Source organism: Lathamus discolor, chromosome 1 (assembly GCF_037157495.1).
Source record: "Lathamus discolor isolate bLatDis1 chromosome 1, bLatDis1.hap1, whole genome shotgun sequence".
Taxonomy (NCBI): domain Eukaryota; kingdom Metazoa; phylum Chordata; class Aves; order Psittaciformes; family Psittacidae; genus Lathamus; species Lathamus discolor.
The window spans coordinates 149,620,087-149,638,835 of record NC_088884.1 but is presented as its reverse complement, the minus strand read 5'-3'; the positions used below and the strand labels follow the sequence as shown (position 1 = coordinate 149,638,835).

The 18,749-nt window shown below is 38.1% G+C and overlaps 2 protein-coding genes across 10 annotated transcripts in view; both read right to left on the bottom strand.

Annotated features, from left to right (window-relative positions):
* Positions 1–4,938: 4,938 nt before the first annotated feature.
* FGFBP2 (fibroblast growth factor binding protein 2) lies at positions 4,939–6,567 on the bottom strand. Its single transcript, XM_065665294.1, has 2 exons — positions 5,876–6,567; positions 4,939–5,053 (listed from the first exon to the last, which is right to left on the bottom strand). The coding sequence occupies exon 1, from the start codon at positions 6,513–6,515 to the stop codon at positions 5,889–5,891; it is 627 nt and encodes a 208-aa protein (XP_065521366.1). The 5' UTR covers positions 6,516–6,567; the 3' UTR covers positions 4,939–5,053; positions 5,876–5,888.
* A 2,519-nt stretch (positions 6,568–9,086) lies between these two features.
* PROM1 (prominin 1) overlaps positions 9,087–18,749 on the bottom strand; it is a 66,647-nt gene continuing 56,984 nt past the window's right edge. For 6 of the 9 annotated variants that reach the window (XM_065658989.1, XM_065658951.1, XM_065658980.1 and 3 more), the window contains 10 exons: positions 17,521–17,574; positions 15,955–16,035; positions 15,793–15,861; positions 15,171–15,263; positions 13,543–13,658; positions 12,836–12,859; positions 12,409–12,477; positions 11,106–11,134; positions 10,772–10,812; positions 9,087–10,540 (listed from right to left, as the gene is read on the bottom strand). In XM_065658989.1, coding sequence (XP_065515061.1) covers positions 10,532–10,540; positions 10,772–10,812; positions 11,106–11,134; positions 12,409–12,477; positions 12,836–12,859; positions 13,543–13,658; positions 15,171–15,263; positions 15,793–15,861; positions 15,955–16,035; positions 17,521–17,574 — 585 coding nt within the window. In that variant the 3' untranslated portion in view covers positions 9,087–10,531. The remainder of the gene's footprint in view (positions 10,541–10,771; positions 10,813–11,105; positions 11,135–12,408; positions 12,478–12,835; positions 12,860–13,542; positions 13,659–15,170; positions 15,264–15,792; positions 15,862–15,954; positions 16,036–17,520; positions 17,575–18,749) is intronic. The other 3 variants (XM_065659006.1, XM_065659014.1, XM_065658997.1) reach the window with 2 other exon arrangements.

Below are 18,749 nucleotides of genomic sequence, written 5' to 3'. Positions count from 1 at the left end.
AGTGAAATAAACAGATTCTCAGCACATCTACTACGAAGTGCTCATGAGGTAACACCAATGTCTTGTTACCATACTAACTAACTGCATCTCTTCCACTTTGCTTTCTTATTCCTGTTTTTGTATATATATCACATACTGTAATTCTAAAATGATCTGTGAGAACAGATGAGAACAATTCTCTTGTTTGAGAGCCAAAAGAAACCTCATGTGTTGCATCTGACTCCTTTCAAGAGAAGAAAGCAGAGATTGGGAAAAGTAACAGCAACAGAAGCAGAAAAAAGAAAACAACAATCATAAAGTTCCTGAAAAAGAAGGAATGGCAATGGACAGCTTTGGGAAATTTTAGCTTTTCCTTTGTCTTCTTATTTTTGTGGAAGACCTCTGTCCCTATAATCCAATCCATCAACTACACCTACTGAAATCAAGAATGCGAAACATAAGACGGCAAACCATGCAAAAATAACCAGATAACACACCTAACAATTCTCTCAGAAAACACCAGAGTGCACTACTGCATAGTTGAGATGATTTACGGGCAGACTAAATGTTATGATTGACATGTGCATTTGGTCTACTTTACACACTGCAGATGGTGATTTTCTTAGTTTTGGGTACTTGATTTTAGGGCAAACAGACCTGATGCTCAGTGTTCCTTCACACCTGAATTTCTTGTTATTTTCCTCTGCTGCCGAAACCAGGCTAAATGAAAATAGGTATCAAAAGACAGTGCTACTGAACACGAAGTTATCCAAGATGATGCACTCGACTTAATGATGGATCCGCCATCAGAAGATTCTTAAGAAAATTGTCTCTCTTGTTTGATAGAAGATCATACAAGAGCATTTTTCATACTCTGAGGAGACATGGAAACTAACAGAAATGTTCATTATTAAATCACCAGAACTTTTGGTTATGCAAAATTAACCATAGAATTATACAAATTAAACATAGAAGAACCTTTCTTCTATGTTTCCACTGTAAACCACATAATCATTCAGGCCAGAAGGCATCTTGTGAGGTTTGTAGTCCAACCTTCTCTTTGAAGCAGGGTCACAGTGAATTCAGACTATGCTACTTAAACTATGTCTAGTTGGTCCTGAAAAACTCCACAGACGGAGATTTCAGAGCCACTCTGGGGAGCCTGTTCATGTATTTATCCTCCTCACAGTAAATGCTTTCCCTCACACCAAGTCAGAACCCCACCTGTATCAAGTTGCAACCACAATTTCTTTTTCTCCTATCACAAAAGCCAGTGAAGAGCTATATTCTATATATATATATAGAGCTATATATATATGTGAAGACATATTCTCTATAGCCTCCTCATACATATTAGGGGGTAGCTATAGTCCCCCGCTAAAGCCTTCTCCAGGCTGAACAAGACCCATCCCCATGGCCTTTCCTCACAGGAGTGTGCTCCAGTCCTGACTATTCTGGTGGCTTTTCACTTACATTCACTCCAGTCTTTCTTGGATCTTAACTATGTGTGTTACATGCACATCCTTTTACCCACAGGTTCTCCAAATGCATAATTCTACTTTTCTTTGAGACTTACCTTGTCGAAATGGTGAATATTCATGATGCCTCTGTGGGAACCTAAACATGAGGCTCTTGAAGGAGGTGGACTACCTCACACTGCACCAAATTAGCAGCAGAAGCAGCAGGCCTGGGTATCGGGGCTCCCTGGCTGCAGGAATCCAGACAAATGTTTTTGCCTGCTGTTCCTGTCAAATAAATAAAGACAAATTCTACCTCCAACTTGAGTGGCTTTCCTGAGGTGCTTACGTATATGGGGACTAACAGGTTAAACTAAAATGAATGGAACAGCAGGTTTCATTCATGCATGAGGTACTTGAAGGTTGCATTAGACTCACCACAAACACCTCTCAATTCTTCCTTTCATTAACGAACAGCACTTTCATACCAAGAAGGTTACTGAAGTGTCATAACTGTATGTTTCTCATGCTAAACACAATCAAATAGTAATGTAGCTGATACACTCACAGCGCTGTTACAACTAAGGTTGGGGACTTCACCTATCAGCCAGATTTTAAGCATTTTTAAAGTAAGATCATTAAACTGACTTGCTGAGGGTGCATAGTATTGCCTAATGAAATGCAGTCCAAGTCACGCATCATAGAATCATAGAACGGTTTGGGTTGGAAAGGACCTTAAGATCATGCAGTTCCAACCCCCCTGGCACAGGCAGGGACACCTCACACTAAACCATGTCACCCAAAGCTCTGTCCAGCCTGGCCTTGAACACTGCCAGGGATGGAGCATTCATAACTTCCTTTGGCAACCCGTTCCAGTGCCTCACCACCCTCACAGTAAAGAACTTGTGTCAGAAAGATCTTTGACTTGAATAAAATACACTGCTTTTCCCTCTGAAGTGTTCAAATCCATTCTAAATATAGCTGCATTTCTCTGAGCATTAATACAATACATAACCTTTTGGTAACTAAGCATTCAAATTGCACCTATGCAAGAAGTTCACTTCGGTACCAAAACCTTAACCTATTTGAAAAATTTAGTGCTTATATTTTGGACCCTGAATGTTTTACAAAAAGTATTTCATGAAGGAGGGGCCTTCGGTGCGAGTCTGTTTGATTTCTGGTTTCAACAGTGAAGCTCCAGGTGGTCATTTCAGACTACAGAGTGCCAAGTGCAGAACCCTGTGTAGCAGAGCTCTGCTCTAGTGAAATAAGAGTTCCCCAGGAAATTGTGCACTAGCAGTTTTGACCTCTGCTAAGTGGAATCAACAATGGGCACGTATTAAAGACTGTATCATCAAGAGTTCTACAAGTGTCAGACAACTTTGCTTTCTGTGCTCTGCATATGCATAAAAGAGTCTTCTGTTAGTAAACCAATGAAACCTTCTCTTTTCTGCTGCTATCAGTAAAGTGGGTGATGGATTCTCCCAGACTTCTTCTCTAAACGCAAAGCACTGTCTCATTTTTGAGGGCATTACTGTTGTAGTGGATACTATCGCAAAACAGTCACTCTCCAGAGTTGATAGGCATCAGACAAGAAAAGTTTTAAAATGTTTTAAAAGCACATCCCAAGAAAACCCTCAACCTCCCTGTCGTGGTTTAAACCCAACCACAAACCTCTTTTACTCACTCCCCCCCTTCTTGCCCTCCCCCTGCTTCTGGAGGGACGGAGAGGAGAATCAAAAAGAATGCAACTCCCACGGGTTGAGATAAGAACAGTTTAGTAACTAAGGTATAACACAAATCACTACTGCTACCACCAATAATAATAATGCTAAAGGAAATAACAAGAGGAAAGAATACAACACCTCAACACCAGCCGACCAATAACTCACCCCACTCCCCCCAGCAGAGCACCGACCGATACCTCCTCCAACCCTCCAGTCCCAACCCTTCTGGGTCACTCCAAGTTACATCCTGGGCATGACGTGCTGTGGTATGGAATACCTCTTTGGCTAGTTTGGGTCAGGTGTCCTGTCTCTGCTTCCTCCCGGCCTCCCCTCCTCCCTGGCAGAGCATGAGGCTCACAAAGTCCTTGGCCAGACCAAACATTCGAGCAGCAACTGAAAACATCGGCGTTATCAGCGCTGTTCCAAGGCCAAAAGATCAAAACACAGCACTGTACTAGCTCCTAAGAAGGAGAAAAATGACTGCTGCTGCTCAACCCAGGACACTCCCCTTAGTGTTTCCAAACAGTTCCCATTGTAGCTGATGAATGTAATTGAAGTTTGCAAATGGCCTACATTAATTTCTACAACAAATAACTGAATAGGTGTACTGCTACATTTTTTATATACTCACTGCACAAGAGCCTGGCAAGGCTTATCCACTGAAGTTATAAATGAAGATTAACCACGTTAGATTTAAGGCTGACAGAAATACAGACTTGAGTGTGCATGTTAGCAGCAGCCAAGCTCTATTTCTGCACTGATCCCGTGTTCACTGCTTGCTGTTCCTTTGCCTATCATCTTTTCAAGAGGTTTGGGAACAGAAAATTATTCCAGTTTTGGTATAAGGTACAAAGTTGAGCGATTAGACAATTACAATCTGGGATTATCAAGTGAGAATTACAAATCTGTGAGTAAAACTGGAGAAGTACTTCAGTGTAACGCCCTGCAGAAACTGTTAACAGTAAGTAGAGCACCACTAATTTCTGTGCTATGAAGTTTTTCCAGTTATATCCCTGCTGTGAAGCTCCCTTGGGAACAGAAGGGATTACTCTTGAAAATAAACTGAATATAAATCACTGACAACAGGCTATTAGGTCTGCTTTGTGTTTTGATGAGATTTATGCAAGTGCCCAAGTGAATAGATATGAATTACTTTTCAGAATGTTTACTGAACCCAAACAGTACTATTTCCACTAACAGATGCTAGTAACAGTGAACTCTGCAGATGCATCACAGACCAACACTTCTGATCCGCTATGTTTGGAAACGTATTCTTACATTATTCTTCTATTTCTCCAATCCTTCCTCCCTGCTGTTGGTAACTTATCACTGCAATATAAATGTAGTAACACTGAAAATATTAATATTAATGAAAACACGTTCACAGTCGGAAAGTAATGACTCAGGCTTGTAACTTCTCTTACACATTACACCAGTAATCTCTTAAGAAACAAGCATCAAATACCATGACTTTATGCAAGTAGCACCATTTAAAATTGTAAGAAAGCACACTGAGTATGTTTTTATACATTTTATTGCTTGTAATAACTGTAGCATCATTTACAGCTTTCATCTCCAACACATTGAACAGAATCAGCACAAACAAAAACCTATTCAAGTTCAGCACTCCTGAAGTGGAACCTTGGTTACATAAGCTCTGTACACCTTAGTGTGTAACAGACCTAGGAACAGTCAGTTCATCCAAACACTTTAAGTACAGTCACTCCAGCTTCGTGCATTTTTCAGGGCTGTCCTAAGTTTCATTTTAGGGGTGCAAAAAGAAGAAAAAGCTACAAGATTTACAGAGATGACTCATTTTTAAACCAAAATTCTTACATCTAAATTATTAAACTACAGCAAGGGCCCTTCTTCGGCTGTAAGAATTTTGCTCTGCAAAACAAAGAAGAAAAGATTATTCACTTTGCTGTATCAAGCACAGGGAAGATCAGCAGCAGCCTAAACACTTGCTGGTTCATGCTGCATCTATTCCCATTTCTGTCAAAATTGTGCCAGATTCAGCCACCCAGTTCCTGAGCTGAAATGGAAGCGGATATAAAACCAATCACTTCTGCAAGGGCTTTGCCTTTTTAAATCCTGGATGAAAACCTGAGATGTGCCAGACAAGCGCCTGCATGCAATCCCCTATTGTCTCCACAGAAACTCACAGACTCTCAAACCAAGCCAGTCCATTTGGTTTTACTCATTTCTTTCAGTTGCTTAAGAACTACTTCTTAAAATGAAAATTGTTAACTATTAACTAGCCATTGTGATGAACAAGCTTTATCCTCTGAATTCCTGAACATAGGTTTAAATTGTTCTAGCTGATGCATTTGTTATTTAGCTTACTTCACTGGCTTAAATACGAAAGTCAGCACAAGAGGGAAGGAACAACAGAAGGCAGAAAACAAGCCCAATTCAAACAGGTAGGACTGAAATACCATAGAGTTAATAATAGATAGAACAAACATCTCAGTACATACTGAAGACCCCACAGGAGGCTGTGAGAGAGTCCTTAACTAGTAACCATCACTGGAGTTTAAGTTGTCCAGCCCCTAAGAAGCCACAGTACAGTGTTTGCCATGTTAAATTTTAGTAAATGAGCCTAGAACCTCCCTCCCCACCACCGAAAGACCTCCAGGATCAAAATTAAACAAAATTACAACAGGATTATGCTTAGGTGTATTCTGCTGTGCTTCAAGGCGGGAGTTTTACCTGAAGTGAACCCTTAACCTCTGAAGATTCCAATAATGTAGGAGCAGAAACCATGCAGGGATTCCCAGCAATGTTCCCGGGCCAGCTTCATTGCTTCTGTTTCATTTTCAGACCCTTGACTACGCTGGGTTGGTTTTATAAGAGGTAGTATTGGAGGTTTTAATATTTTCTTAATAGAGCTTTTCCCTGCTCCCCTTCCAGAAGTGGAAGTTTTCTGGACTGATTTGACCTGGTTTGCTGCATCTTCTGGTTCCATACCAGCAGCTATTTGCTTCATGAGAGCTGCTGAGGGAGCCTTTTGGCACATGGTGATCTTCAACACTTGTGTGGATTCACAGGCGTGTGGGAGCTTTCTAAGTTCCATGGCGATCTGGTTCCAGTAAATCTTTGGGTTGTTTCTGAAAGCACGACAAACTGATGGCTTGCCAGTGAATTCACACCAGTAGGTCATGCCTTGGCTTTTGCATTCAATTCTAAGTTTCATCTCCTCATCCCCACTCATGCTCATTGTGCAAACATCTTTGGTTTTAGTCCGAAAATTGATTACTTCACCACTGCTTCTTTTCTTTGGCTTCAACTTCTGTCCCAATCCTCCCATGCCACAGATCACTACTAGGAAAAGAAGAGCAAAACTCTTCATGGTGAGAAGAGGCGACTGAGATCCTTGAGCAACACGATCCAAAATAAGTGAAAGCAGTAAGTGGCTGCTCACAATTTAAAGGCTTGGTGCACAAAGGAGCCTCTTACCAGCGGAACATGGGATGGAAGGTTAATTTTTTTTAAATAAAAATAATAAATCACACTTCAGTAAGCATGTGCCATAATTTATAGCCTGAGGGAGTGTCAAATAACCTGTGAACTCCCAAGAAGGTAACAGGACAAACCTTGTAAATGCAGTTAAATATAAAGTGATAGTTGCATAACTGAGAAGCACATTCCTATCCAGGATGAACGTGTCATATTTGATTTGAACAGATATTTCCCATTCTCCAGCTGCTTTATAGCCAGCTATCTTCATGCCAGAGCTTGTAAGACCATATTGAAGTAAAAAAAGATTAAAAGTGCCAAAGCAATCTATGCCGCTACATCTGGGTGATTAAAATGTGTCTTACTAATAAAGGCTGATTTGTCGAATGGGTTTTCTGTGGATTTGTACAGTAAGGATCCAACGTTAACACTTCATCAGCACATGACACATGTCAGTACAGTGGGGACACATTGAAGAGTCAACTGCACGTTCTTTGAGCTGTGAAGGATTTTTAGACTTGCAGTTTTCAAGCATGTTAAGGAATAAAGGTTTAGCAAAATAAGGTATTACAGGCCTAAACATGAACCAGACATCTGGAAGTGTATCATCATTGTCACACCATGGGCTGTTTTCAGCCAACGGAGCAAGACAACAGAGCTAGCTTATCATGGGTCTCAGCAGCAGGGAAGAGACCTCAGAGTATATCAGATATTTGTGTTTTATCACCTTCCACTTTTTTTCTAAATAGATATTTTCCTGTTCATAATAAATGAGCTGTAAAACTGCCATAAAACAAAAGCAAGAGAACAGAAATATATTACTGCAGAGTCCTGTACTAGCAGTTTCTGCTACAGCAAGTAAAAGCAGAGCTAAGGAAAATCATGGTAACCGTCTTGGCATCCAGGAGGTGATGAGAAGAATCCCTTCCACACTTCTGCAAGCCACAGTACATTTCTGGCTAATAAAACCCCAGCAGACATGTATGATACACCAAGTCTGACCTGAACAGCTTCTGGAATGGTGAGCATATAATTTAAGTAGCCTTGAATAACTGGGGTGCTAGAAACCCTGGGTATAAGAATGGCCATACACAATGGAATAGAACACCATTTTGTATACCTAGCAGTTCAATAGGTATTGGTAAAGAAAATAACAAGGCAAAACCATTCATTTAACACAGTGAAGCAGAACAGAAAATTGCAAAAAGCGCTTCTCTAATACTTGACAGTAGAGTCCCTGGCTGCTGTGGCATCCCAGCTTGTCTGGGAGTTGTCTGCTTCAAGATGGAACCACTTGGTACAGCCATTTTGGGCAGCCTGAACCTCATTCTTCCAGTGAACGTGCCATGAAGTTCCCCATGACTAAGCACCATTTGTTAGAGAGAACAACATAGCTTTCTTTCCATCTCCTCTCTAAGGCGATTTTAATCACTTTTTTAGTAGAGGTCTCGTTTCTAGCTTCCTGCCATTTGCTCCCCCTGTCTCTTTGAAAGGACAGTGGCATGCCTCTCCAGCCTTAGGAGTCTCAAAAGTTTTAGGAGAAACAGCAATGGTACAAACCTACTTCAGATTCACAAGTCACTCTTCTATTGTTTTCTGGAGGTCTTCTCACCCATCATCCAGCCAGCCAGAAGAATCTTGTTGCCTACCTCACGCTTCATATCATGAATTTCAAATCCCTACTGCAAGCAGTCAAATAACTATTAATATTTGACAAACAAATGTATTATTTACACTTGGTTATGCATAACAGCACTGACAGTTCCTAGGTTAGAAACTAAAGCCATTCATCTCTCTTGTTCTAATAATTGTTAAAGAGTTCAAAACTACTTAAAAGTTACTTTATACCAATTTCAGATCTCTTGTTCTGAAAGTTTTTAAAGTGCAATCATGGTAACAAAACAGACTACAAGGACAAATACCAAAGGCACTGGTATATTTATGTATTACAGTTAATATGTTAATGCTCAGTGTTTGTCTTGCTCCCATCTGGCATGTGTGTCCCCTGTCTGCCTCTGCATCACATGAAACAGCTCATGGTCTGTTGTATCAGTGGAAAACAACTGTCCTTTTACAAGTTAAGTCAGGATGCCAGCAGTGAACTGCAGGAGCAGAAGAACCGGCAAACATTTAATTCTGCTGTCACTGCTACAGAACCAATAACACCAGGCAAGTGGTAACACCTTCAGCACTTGCAGATTATGTGGGTATCCTCTACAACTCATTAGCTGGAATCCTTCTATCTCTGCATAACCTCTATGGAAGTTGGAAGCACCCCCACTCAATATTCTTTCAGTTCTTCCTGCTCCAATTCTTAGTCTCTTGTGTTGCTTAAGCTAAAGTCATTAATAGAAATCAAACATAGCAGAAACATTTAATCACAGTAAGAAAAATAATTTTCATAAGAAGTTAACTCTTCTGAGACAGGTCTACGCAACAAAACAATTGAGAATCAAACATCAGGTAGTTAAGCAACTTCTTTTTTATTTAAATGAACTGGGAAACTGGGAATTTTCTCAAATTAAAAATAGAAACTTTTAAAAATCTGCAGTTCTGAACATTACATATACACATATGCTACATACTGGCAATTAGAAATGTTTCCATTTATGACCTAAAAATGAAAAAGTTAAGGTTATTCCAGGTTAAAGACTGGTATTGCTTTTCAGCATGTCTTAACAATTACATGACTGACAGAATTACCCCTACTTCAAGCCAATGAAACTTGTTGGAAACAAAGTCAACAATACTGATATATGAAGAGACAATATTTTAGATCAATATACGTAATTAATTCACCCACCTTAACGTTTTACTCTAGTAACAGAGATACTTTTGGGCCTTGTTGATGAATTCTGCTATTAATTAATTCAGCAATGCAACTGTATGCCTAAATTCAAGGCAGTAACTCTAGTAGTAGAAATGTTAACTCCAATTGTGAAACACATTTGAGTTTCAGTATTAGAAATCATGTTTTTAAATTATTTAGCAAAAAATAATATTGCTGCCCCCTGAAAGAGTCACAGCTTAACAGTGGTGCTATTAAGAACATCACAGAAGTGAGTGCGAATGAGGAAAAGGGAGGCAAAAAACATAAAGCATTCTAAAAATCACCCACATATGGCATTTCTCATGCTCTTTTTGAGTACTACTGAACTGTAGAAAGCTTAGCTTTTGCACTATATTATGCATCACGGACACTCCCAACCCTCCCACCCAGAGTTCCAAAACAAACTTCTCCAAAATATTCCCTTTTAGGTCTACACTGCGAAACCCACTAAATATTAAATAATTAAAAAAAGAGAGGAAGCAAAACGAAACTGCAACTGAAGTTTTCAGAGACACAAAGAGACACTGTGGATCCCATTGCAATTCAAATTTAGTCCAAAGTGATCGTTCAAGAGCATCAAATAGCAACATTGATCATGCTGGTAAATTCATTTGTGAAGAGCACTATACAAGATTAAAATTTTAACTAAACACTTAAGTCTTAAGAAAAATGTATATACAAAAGTCTCTGTATACAAAATGCATTTTTATGTAAACGTGTATGTACTATGTTTAACACAAATCAACAATTTAAGATAAGAACTTGACCAGTTGTCAGAGGATTGCTAGGCAAAGACTGTTAATCTAATTTATACATTGTGATGTAAGGTAAAAAGCCCGGTGTAAAAAAGTAAAAAACAAAAACCGTTTTAATTCAAGCGTTGAACAGTGGTATTTAAGAGGCAGTGCCCTGATTGCAAAATATTCTGTACAGTAGTTTATGGCATAACATTCAATAGTACAATAGGGATTTACAGTACGGGTGACATAAAACAAGTGGCTCAGGATTTAGAAGATGAATGCAAATGCCAGTACACTTGGAAGAATGATATATTCCCACAGAAGAATCTCAAGCTTCATTTATATAGCCTGGAAACAAACACAAAAACAGTTCAGAGAATCTTTATGAAGACAGAATTATAATGTAATTTAAGTAGAATTAGGCATAGATTTTCACATGGGTATCAATATGGTTCAATAAGTAGCTTATTTTTTACTTTTACAACTTAAAACACTCATATCACAGAAAGCAGAGCAGCCATCTTAAAAACAGTAAAGTAGTAATAGACCTAGAATTGACTTTAAAAGCTCATTACTTACCCCTTCATGTTTCCAGTATGTGTTACCACTGTTCCACAGAGCTATACAAGAAAAAAACACAAACCAAAACCATCATTTTCTTTTGCCCACGAGTGGAACAGAAATACTGTGTCTGACTAAGGCAAGACAAGCTCAGCTGGCATGAGCTATTCTCAAACTTGTACCCACTTAAGCAAGAATTTCTCCAAAGAGGAGGAAATAGATTCATGGTTTTCCCCACCAACCTTTCTTTATTATCTTTGTTATCTTTGTTTCAGGATAGAAAGAAATGCTTGGATTACTATTCACCACCACTCCTTTCAGAACTTAACCCAGCCTCCCATTTTGCTCTCACCTGTATTTGAGGTTATTTGTATCTTTGGCCTGTATATAAAAACACTTGTGTAAAATACCTATACAAACATAAATATACCTTATAGAGATCTCATACTTGTATTCACATATTTCATATTTATAAAGAAAAATATTGGCTTCTCTTTCCAGCAAAATAATCCATCTGATTCTGAAGGACAAAAAACCCCTATGGGATTCTTCACACCTGAAAAAGTGCAGGTGTACAGAAAACTATTTGAATTCATGTCTCAAAGTATCTCCCAAAATAATTTATAGGAAATGAGAAAAAGGAAGGATACCGTAAGAGTGAAGAGTTTGCCAAAACGGAAATTAGAAACAAGACTCTATTTGCTGTGGGAATCCCAGATTGAGAAATTCAAAAAGCATGTCTCTCTCAATTAGCAGTTTTTCAAATTATGTCAGCATACAGAAATCAGCATTGCTGAATCTCTACATTTTATTATGGCAGCCCATTTTGAGTAACTTAAGATTTAGGAAAATAAAGTCAAGACTGAACTAGTGGATCTTTGTTTAAATTATTATTTTAGGAATTTCTCTACCAATACTCAACCTATACTTTCAGTCACGAGGTTGCAAGTTAAGGCACAGTGAGCACAGGTTTCAATTGTAAGTTAGATCTTTCCTTAAGCACCTCAGATATTTTGCAACCCTAAATATCAAAGCTGTGGGACACTCTATGTTATCCCTATGGAAACTGAAAGTCTCACAGTAGCTAAGGTTTTACAGCACAGAAATTGCAGATACAGAAAAGAACCCAAATCCCCTCCCCTGTAAACAAAACTCAACTGTCTTATTTTGTGACATTACACTAGTTCCACCCATGCAGAAACACCCTCTTTCTCTGTTCGTGTTTTCTGCATACCATGCATCACCTGCCTTTTCCACAGGAAAAGCTCCTCTTGTCACAATCGAAGAAATGAAACAATTTGGGATTAAGAATGCATTCCATCCTATCACTTTCAACTACTATCAGAGTATTTTAACATGTTTATCAATATAGGACCACCCACTGGCCTAGATAAATACCTTATCAGCTGGATTTTAAGATCTAATTTTGGCAATTGCTCTGTTAAGTTGCTGAAAATGACGACAATATCTGCTGCTATGTAAAGAATATTGGAGAAATATAAATCATACAGAATTTGCTATAGTGAGTAACCATGCAAAAAACCCCCCACATAAATAAGTGATTCTCTTTAAAACGTGCAGAAGAGTGGACAGGTGATTAATATAGTAGATTAAGTAAGGACACATGAAGGCATGCAGCTTCAGACTTGGTTTACCTTGCAAAAACAGGATTGTGTATACCATATAAATGCTCTTTATGATAACCATTATTACCATTTTCCGTACTGTAATAAAATAAATACACCAAGAAAGACCATGTTAACTATAAAATGTGCTATGTACAGTATGGCTTCTAAGACATGTACATGGATGTCAGTATTATATGCAAAGATAAACTGTGTATTTTCCTTTATAACATTCAGGAGTTATGGCATAATTATAATTTTATATTTTTTAAATACTTTCATATATTCTCCAAAAATTAAGTATTTTGGTATTCTTGAGTTGGATACTCTAATATAATATATATTGTCTGGTGAAACAGAACACGTTACCTCATTTGAAGTAAGAAGTTACATGAAAAATATAAACCCTCCCACCGGAATAAAATAATTGTAACAAATACCAGCAAAAATGTCTTACGTTTTCATGGGTATAGTTTCACCACTAAAAAACACAGAAAAGGAGGAGTAATTAACTAGATACTAATAAGTGAGTAATTTTAGCTGTACATGCCTGTTTCTGCTCCACTGACTAGTGAATGTATAACGAAAAATGACCAGTATGAAAACCGAGAAATGCAGTGCACAGGCTAACTGAACAATGAGCAAAACCAAAGAGCAGAAAACAGTGAAAACAAAACTGATGGGAAAATGTGCAAGAACAGTTATCATAAAGTAAAATGCCAAGTCCCTGAGACAGAGGAACTGCAATTGAAAAAGGAAAGACTGGTTAGGAATAACTAAGACAGAAAGAAAGCAAAAAATTAATTCAAGATTATAAAGCAGGCATAATTCACCTTAACAGGTTATTTAGCAAAGCTAATCACTTGTACATTTAGAATACATTTATATAATCACTGTACATGAAGCTCTGAAAACCTCATTCTGCCAGAAGTTTCTCAAAGTCAGGGCTGACACTATCTGCCTAGAGCCATAGCAAGTCAAGGCAACCACATCCCACCTGCACAAAGCACTGTGCAGGCACCAACACAAACCTGCAATACTTTACAAGAACATACAGTTCTAATCTGACTGCACAGGTTTCAGGATCATAGTGCCTTCATGTGAGATACTACAAAACTATTTCAATCCATGTGCCATTTAGCTTACTTAGGAGTATATACTTACTCATCATATACATCCTCTGTATCCATTCTACGATAGTATTTGGAGAGTTTCACAGCAAAAATTATGGCAGGAATTAAAAATATTGAAGAGCCTCCCAAACCAAACCAGAAGGTATTCTGAAACAAAGCAGAATCCAGAAAAAAGACATTGATATTCTAATCATTGCTACTGGAAGAACACAGCCAAAACTAGTGCCACTGGTCTTATGGATTATCTGAAGCTCCTTATACTAGCATGGAGCAGGGCATGTTAAGTATTCTCTACTGTCAATGCGAACTGAAGTAAGAACAGCACTGTCCTCAAATGTGACCAAACAGAAATGTGTCTGAAGTTGCTCAAAGCTACACAGCCATAGTGCCCCAAGAACTTATTTCAATGTACTCAGTCTTGGGCAAGAAAGTAATCTTGCGTCTCAGCATTAATTTACCAGTCACATTTTTTCTTTCTCCTTTCTTGGTATTTTAAAGTATTCATCTTTCTCATGGTTCTTTCTCAAAATCCAAGTTTCCAGCACTTTCTCAAGGTACTTTTAAACTTGCTAACTGCAGCCTGTTTGTGTAACTAATTTCATTATCATACAGTTGAACTAAGTTATCACCAGATGTTATAAAGATCATTTTTCAAATTTGATTTGTATTGGCTGGAGGCATTTTGACTTTTAAGTGACTCAGCTGAGTTCTACTATCAGAAAAATCATGGTCCATCTCCCACCAGATGGATAGTGGCTACACAAAGGAGAACAGAAGCTCTGTAACATGTGAGATAATCAATGATTCTGCAAGGTTAGGAGGTTTATATGGTTAAGCATTATCAATGTTAAGCATTTTGTGGTTAAAGCACTACCAGGCTTCAAATGCTTTGGCTTTGATTTATTATACACATTTACTCTTGGTATAATTAGGACCTTGCTGCAAGTGCCATAAAGCTAAGCAATAGCTAGGAGATATTTTAGGTAGTTTCCAGGCATGTGGTTTCTTATGCTCTTTTTAATACGTACTGCCTTCTTTCCAAGCTCTTTTGGCAAGATGGAAAGCCAATACTGCCCTAATATATTGCAACCAGTCATGCTCCAAGTCTCCACTGTATATGAATGAATCAACATCTGCTACAAGTCAAGTGATAAAACCTCATTCAGGTTTTCTAGATTACAGGGAAGATACCAGAGAAAGTTTTTCCTTCCTATTTCTCACTTCCGTCCCCCACTCCCTCTCTCCTTATGTCAGAAACAGTTACAGCTGAAACTTCAGATCTTTATGCTTTTCCATTTCAAGGTCATTCAGAATCAAGTAATCAAGCAGAAACCCAGCTATTTTTTTTCCAGAACTTTTATTCCAAACCAGTAGTACTGTATTTACTTTGCAATTCAAGTTGTAAGAACTTTAATAAGAACAGTTAATTTTACAGCATTCTCGGTAACAGAAGCCTAAGTTTACAGGGAACATAAAACAAGTCCAGCACTGGTTTGGCTTTGGATCTGATCCAGATATGAACTTTCTTTTTTCCCCTGTATAACTCTGAATGTGACACTTTATTATCGTACTTCAGTCTAGCCAGAATAATTAGATGCAGATGTACATTCAAAGAATTTCCCACCGCCCCAATTCTGAATAACAGAAAATATTGCTTACCACAGAATCAGTTATATAGCTGCATAGAAAAATATCTACTGCTGTATCTATCACATTGGCAATAGGCTTGCATGCTGCTACCTCCATGGCAATCTGAAAGACATTAAAAAAACAAGTATATAGTTCAAAGTATGTAACAGAATAAAATAAGAATCTTAAAACTTGCTTATAGTTACAGATGCTGTTTATTGTTTTCTCTCACCCTATCCAAATTCCAATGGGGGTATGCTATCAACTGAACATCTCTAAAACCTCAGCTTCCTTTCCTAAAGGCTGCAGCTGAAGAAAGAAAAATAAAACAAGATGCTAATGACATCAATTTGAACTAAGCAGGCACATGCTCAGTGCAGTATTAGCATAAATGCTAACGGCAGATTTCAGGCTAGCCCTGGAAAAAACTGTAGTTTTTACATCTTATTCCAATCAAAACAACTGATCATTTCTGTTCTATTTCAAACACAACAGAACTATTTACAGAAGACAAGTCTTCCCCTTCACAGCACAAATCTCTTACAAATTGAAACTAGAAAACATACTATCAAAATAACATGATCATAATTATCATCTAGATTTTTCATTCTTTTCAAACACAGCTTCTCTCAATGAAGTTAATGCATCTTACCGACTCCTTGACCCACTCAATGTATTGCTCAAAGTAGCCAACAATTGTATCCATGTACTTTTTTGTCTCCTAGGAACAGAAAAAAGTGAAGTGAATAAAAGTAAGTGAAATTTTATCTCCATGACATCATAAATTAATGTAGTTTAATTAACTAAAGCTCACCTGTACAATAACTAGAGAAGCATTGTTATTTATGAGAAGCTGGGCAGCATTAACAGCGCTTATGACATTTTTCACCTTAACCTGGAGAGGAAGAGACATCGTTTAATATAAATAAATCCCATTCAGGCTGTTATAATGGCTCTGCAGACATTTTTGGGACCCTATTCTCTTTAAAAACCAATGTTACTGTCTTGTCAAAACATGCAAATCCAGACAGAACATGAGCCAGCCTATAGACTCAAGATCACTGGACAAAATTCTCTCACTCCTAAAAAGGGAAGACATTAGTGGTTATAAAGAGTATGTTTTCCTGAATCCTATGTTACCAATTTATATACTAGATCAGCTTTCTCTTCCATTCTCTTTCCTTTCTGTAAAAGTAGAAACACATTCATCAATGTAGTATATACATATTACAGACACATAGAGTGCACAGCAAGAATACAGTGCCTGTATTACTATTACAACTCTTACTCACTAGAGTATGATTCTATACAGCTAGAACATGCTGCTAATCAATATGAAAAGGATAAAGACACTTCTTAAATGTATGCGCAACCCTATCAAGTCTCTCAAAGAACACACACAAAGGATAATGTACATACAGCTTGAAACTGTAGAGGTGTTTCCCAAATACACTTACAGGTCAAACACTTTGTTATCAGCACTTGATTTCATGGCTTCTTAGCCCCACCTTCCAGGTTCAGATCACATATTCTAAAGGAAACCTAGCTCACCTGCTGCTGTGGATGGGTGAAAAACATAATGGGAAGAACTGGGGTAGGTATGGCCCATCAAGCTGTTGCGACTATGACTCTTAAGTGCTAGCTAGTGTGGCTGGATTCTCGCTAGCAGAGCCAAGGCAGGCTGCTGGCAACAGAAAGCTTTGCTGCCAGAAAAGTAACCATCCTGTTGATTATTCTCCCAAGTCCAGCAGACTGTGAAGGCAGCGGTCCCATTGTGTGGACATGAGCTGCTACTTAGAGGGGAAACATGGCTGTCCTGGGGAAGCCTCTATACAGGTCCAGGCTCCCACAGCAAGGCAGAAGCAGGAAGGTAACAAGTCCAGTGCTAAAGAAACAGGCCCCCGGGAGCTGGAAGTTGGACAAGAGGTAGTTAAAGACATGTTAAGCTCCCTTTTCTCAGTTGAATTTTTGTGTTTTACTTCTTGGTTGTCTTCCCCCCCAACTCCCAAGTTTCACATTCAAGGATTCTAGACAAAACAACTACAGTTTTAGGAAAATGAGTAACACACCATATGGAACTGTGCTGAAGTCTAGTTTACCATGTGAAAATTCAGTTTACAACTCATGCTTCAAAAAAAAATTCCTAACTTTTTCTTTTCTTTTTTTCTTTCCCCTCTGTAAGGAAGGGAAAGCCAGGGCAGCAAAAGCTGTGCACAAGAAATATCTGAATCCCTGCTACTACCTCAATGCATTACAATCTTTCCCAATAACAGAACAGCTAGAAATAGAAACAGCTGTACTGAAAATATATGCCCTGCATATGCGGTGAATGGACTTAAAACACATAAAAATGTTCCTGTTGCCAGAAAGAAAAGTTTACCATAAGTTCAGATGATGTCCTCTTCAGTAACCGGATGCTCTGATTTAAAGTGCTCTATTAGAAAGGAGGGGAGAAAAAAAAAATACATTCAAGTCATTGCTACGGGTAAGAGCCCATCTCTTTTAATATTATATGCATACTTTGATCTTCTCTAGATTACTTCATATAATACAATATATCACACTGTATATAGTAACAACAGTTGTATTAAAATGAATATGACTTTTTATAAGAGTAAGTAGTGATAGGACAAGAGGTAATGGCTTTAAATTGAAAGAGGGTAGATTTAGATTAGATATAAGGAAGAAGTTCTTCCCTGTGACGGTGGTGAGGCACTGGCACAGGTTGCCCAGAGAAGCTGTGGCTGCTCCATCTCTGGAAGTGTTCAAGGCCAGGTTGGATGGGGCTTTGAGCAACCTGGTCTAGTGGAAGCTGTCCCTGCCCTAGCAGGGGGTTGGAACTACATTATCTCTATTAATCCCTTCCAAACCAAACCATTCTATGACTCTTACACACTGTGTACTGGAAGACTTTAGATTTAACTAAGATTTATTTGGAGCAAAGAGAGAACAGTTAAAATCAGAACCAAGCACTCAGAGAATTCTATAATGTGCAATTTCAGAAGGGAAAAAGCACTTACCCTAGCTTTAACATATTTCTTGACAGTCGGTTTTGTAAAAGGAAAAAGAGATGAGAATAATTAGGAGTTAATTAGGAAAGAATAGCATAGAATTAGACTGGAAGAGAAGACTTAAGGCTTTTCTACCAGAGGGCTTTGACACTGTATCAGATGATAGGATAAACTAAAAGTCATCATGTTACCTAGAAGAAAAAGCAACACCTAGAATACACACAGCTTGATACTTAAAAGCCTGGCAAAACAAGGCAGAAGCAGCCCTTTCACATCTTTAATGGCATCAATAAAAAATACTTTTCTTTGTCTTTAAATACTGTCAGGACTTTCCAATTCTAATTAACACCGTTAAGTGATTGCTAATTCCAAGAAATAAAGTGTGAAAATGGTAACTGCTTTTAGTAATGAAGACAAATGCTAAGCAAAAAAGAATGAGTGAATTAAGGTTAGGATTTTGTAAATTTCTCCCATTTCCTACTTTATTCATATATAATCAAAAATAGATAGAGAAAAAAATATGGGGAGGTAAAAGGTCATAATTTTAGAAAGCATTATAAAGTAGTAGTATTACAAGTAGGAAAACTATTTATTAAAC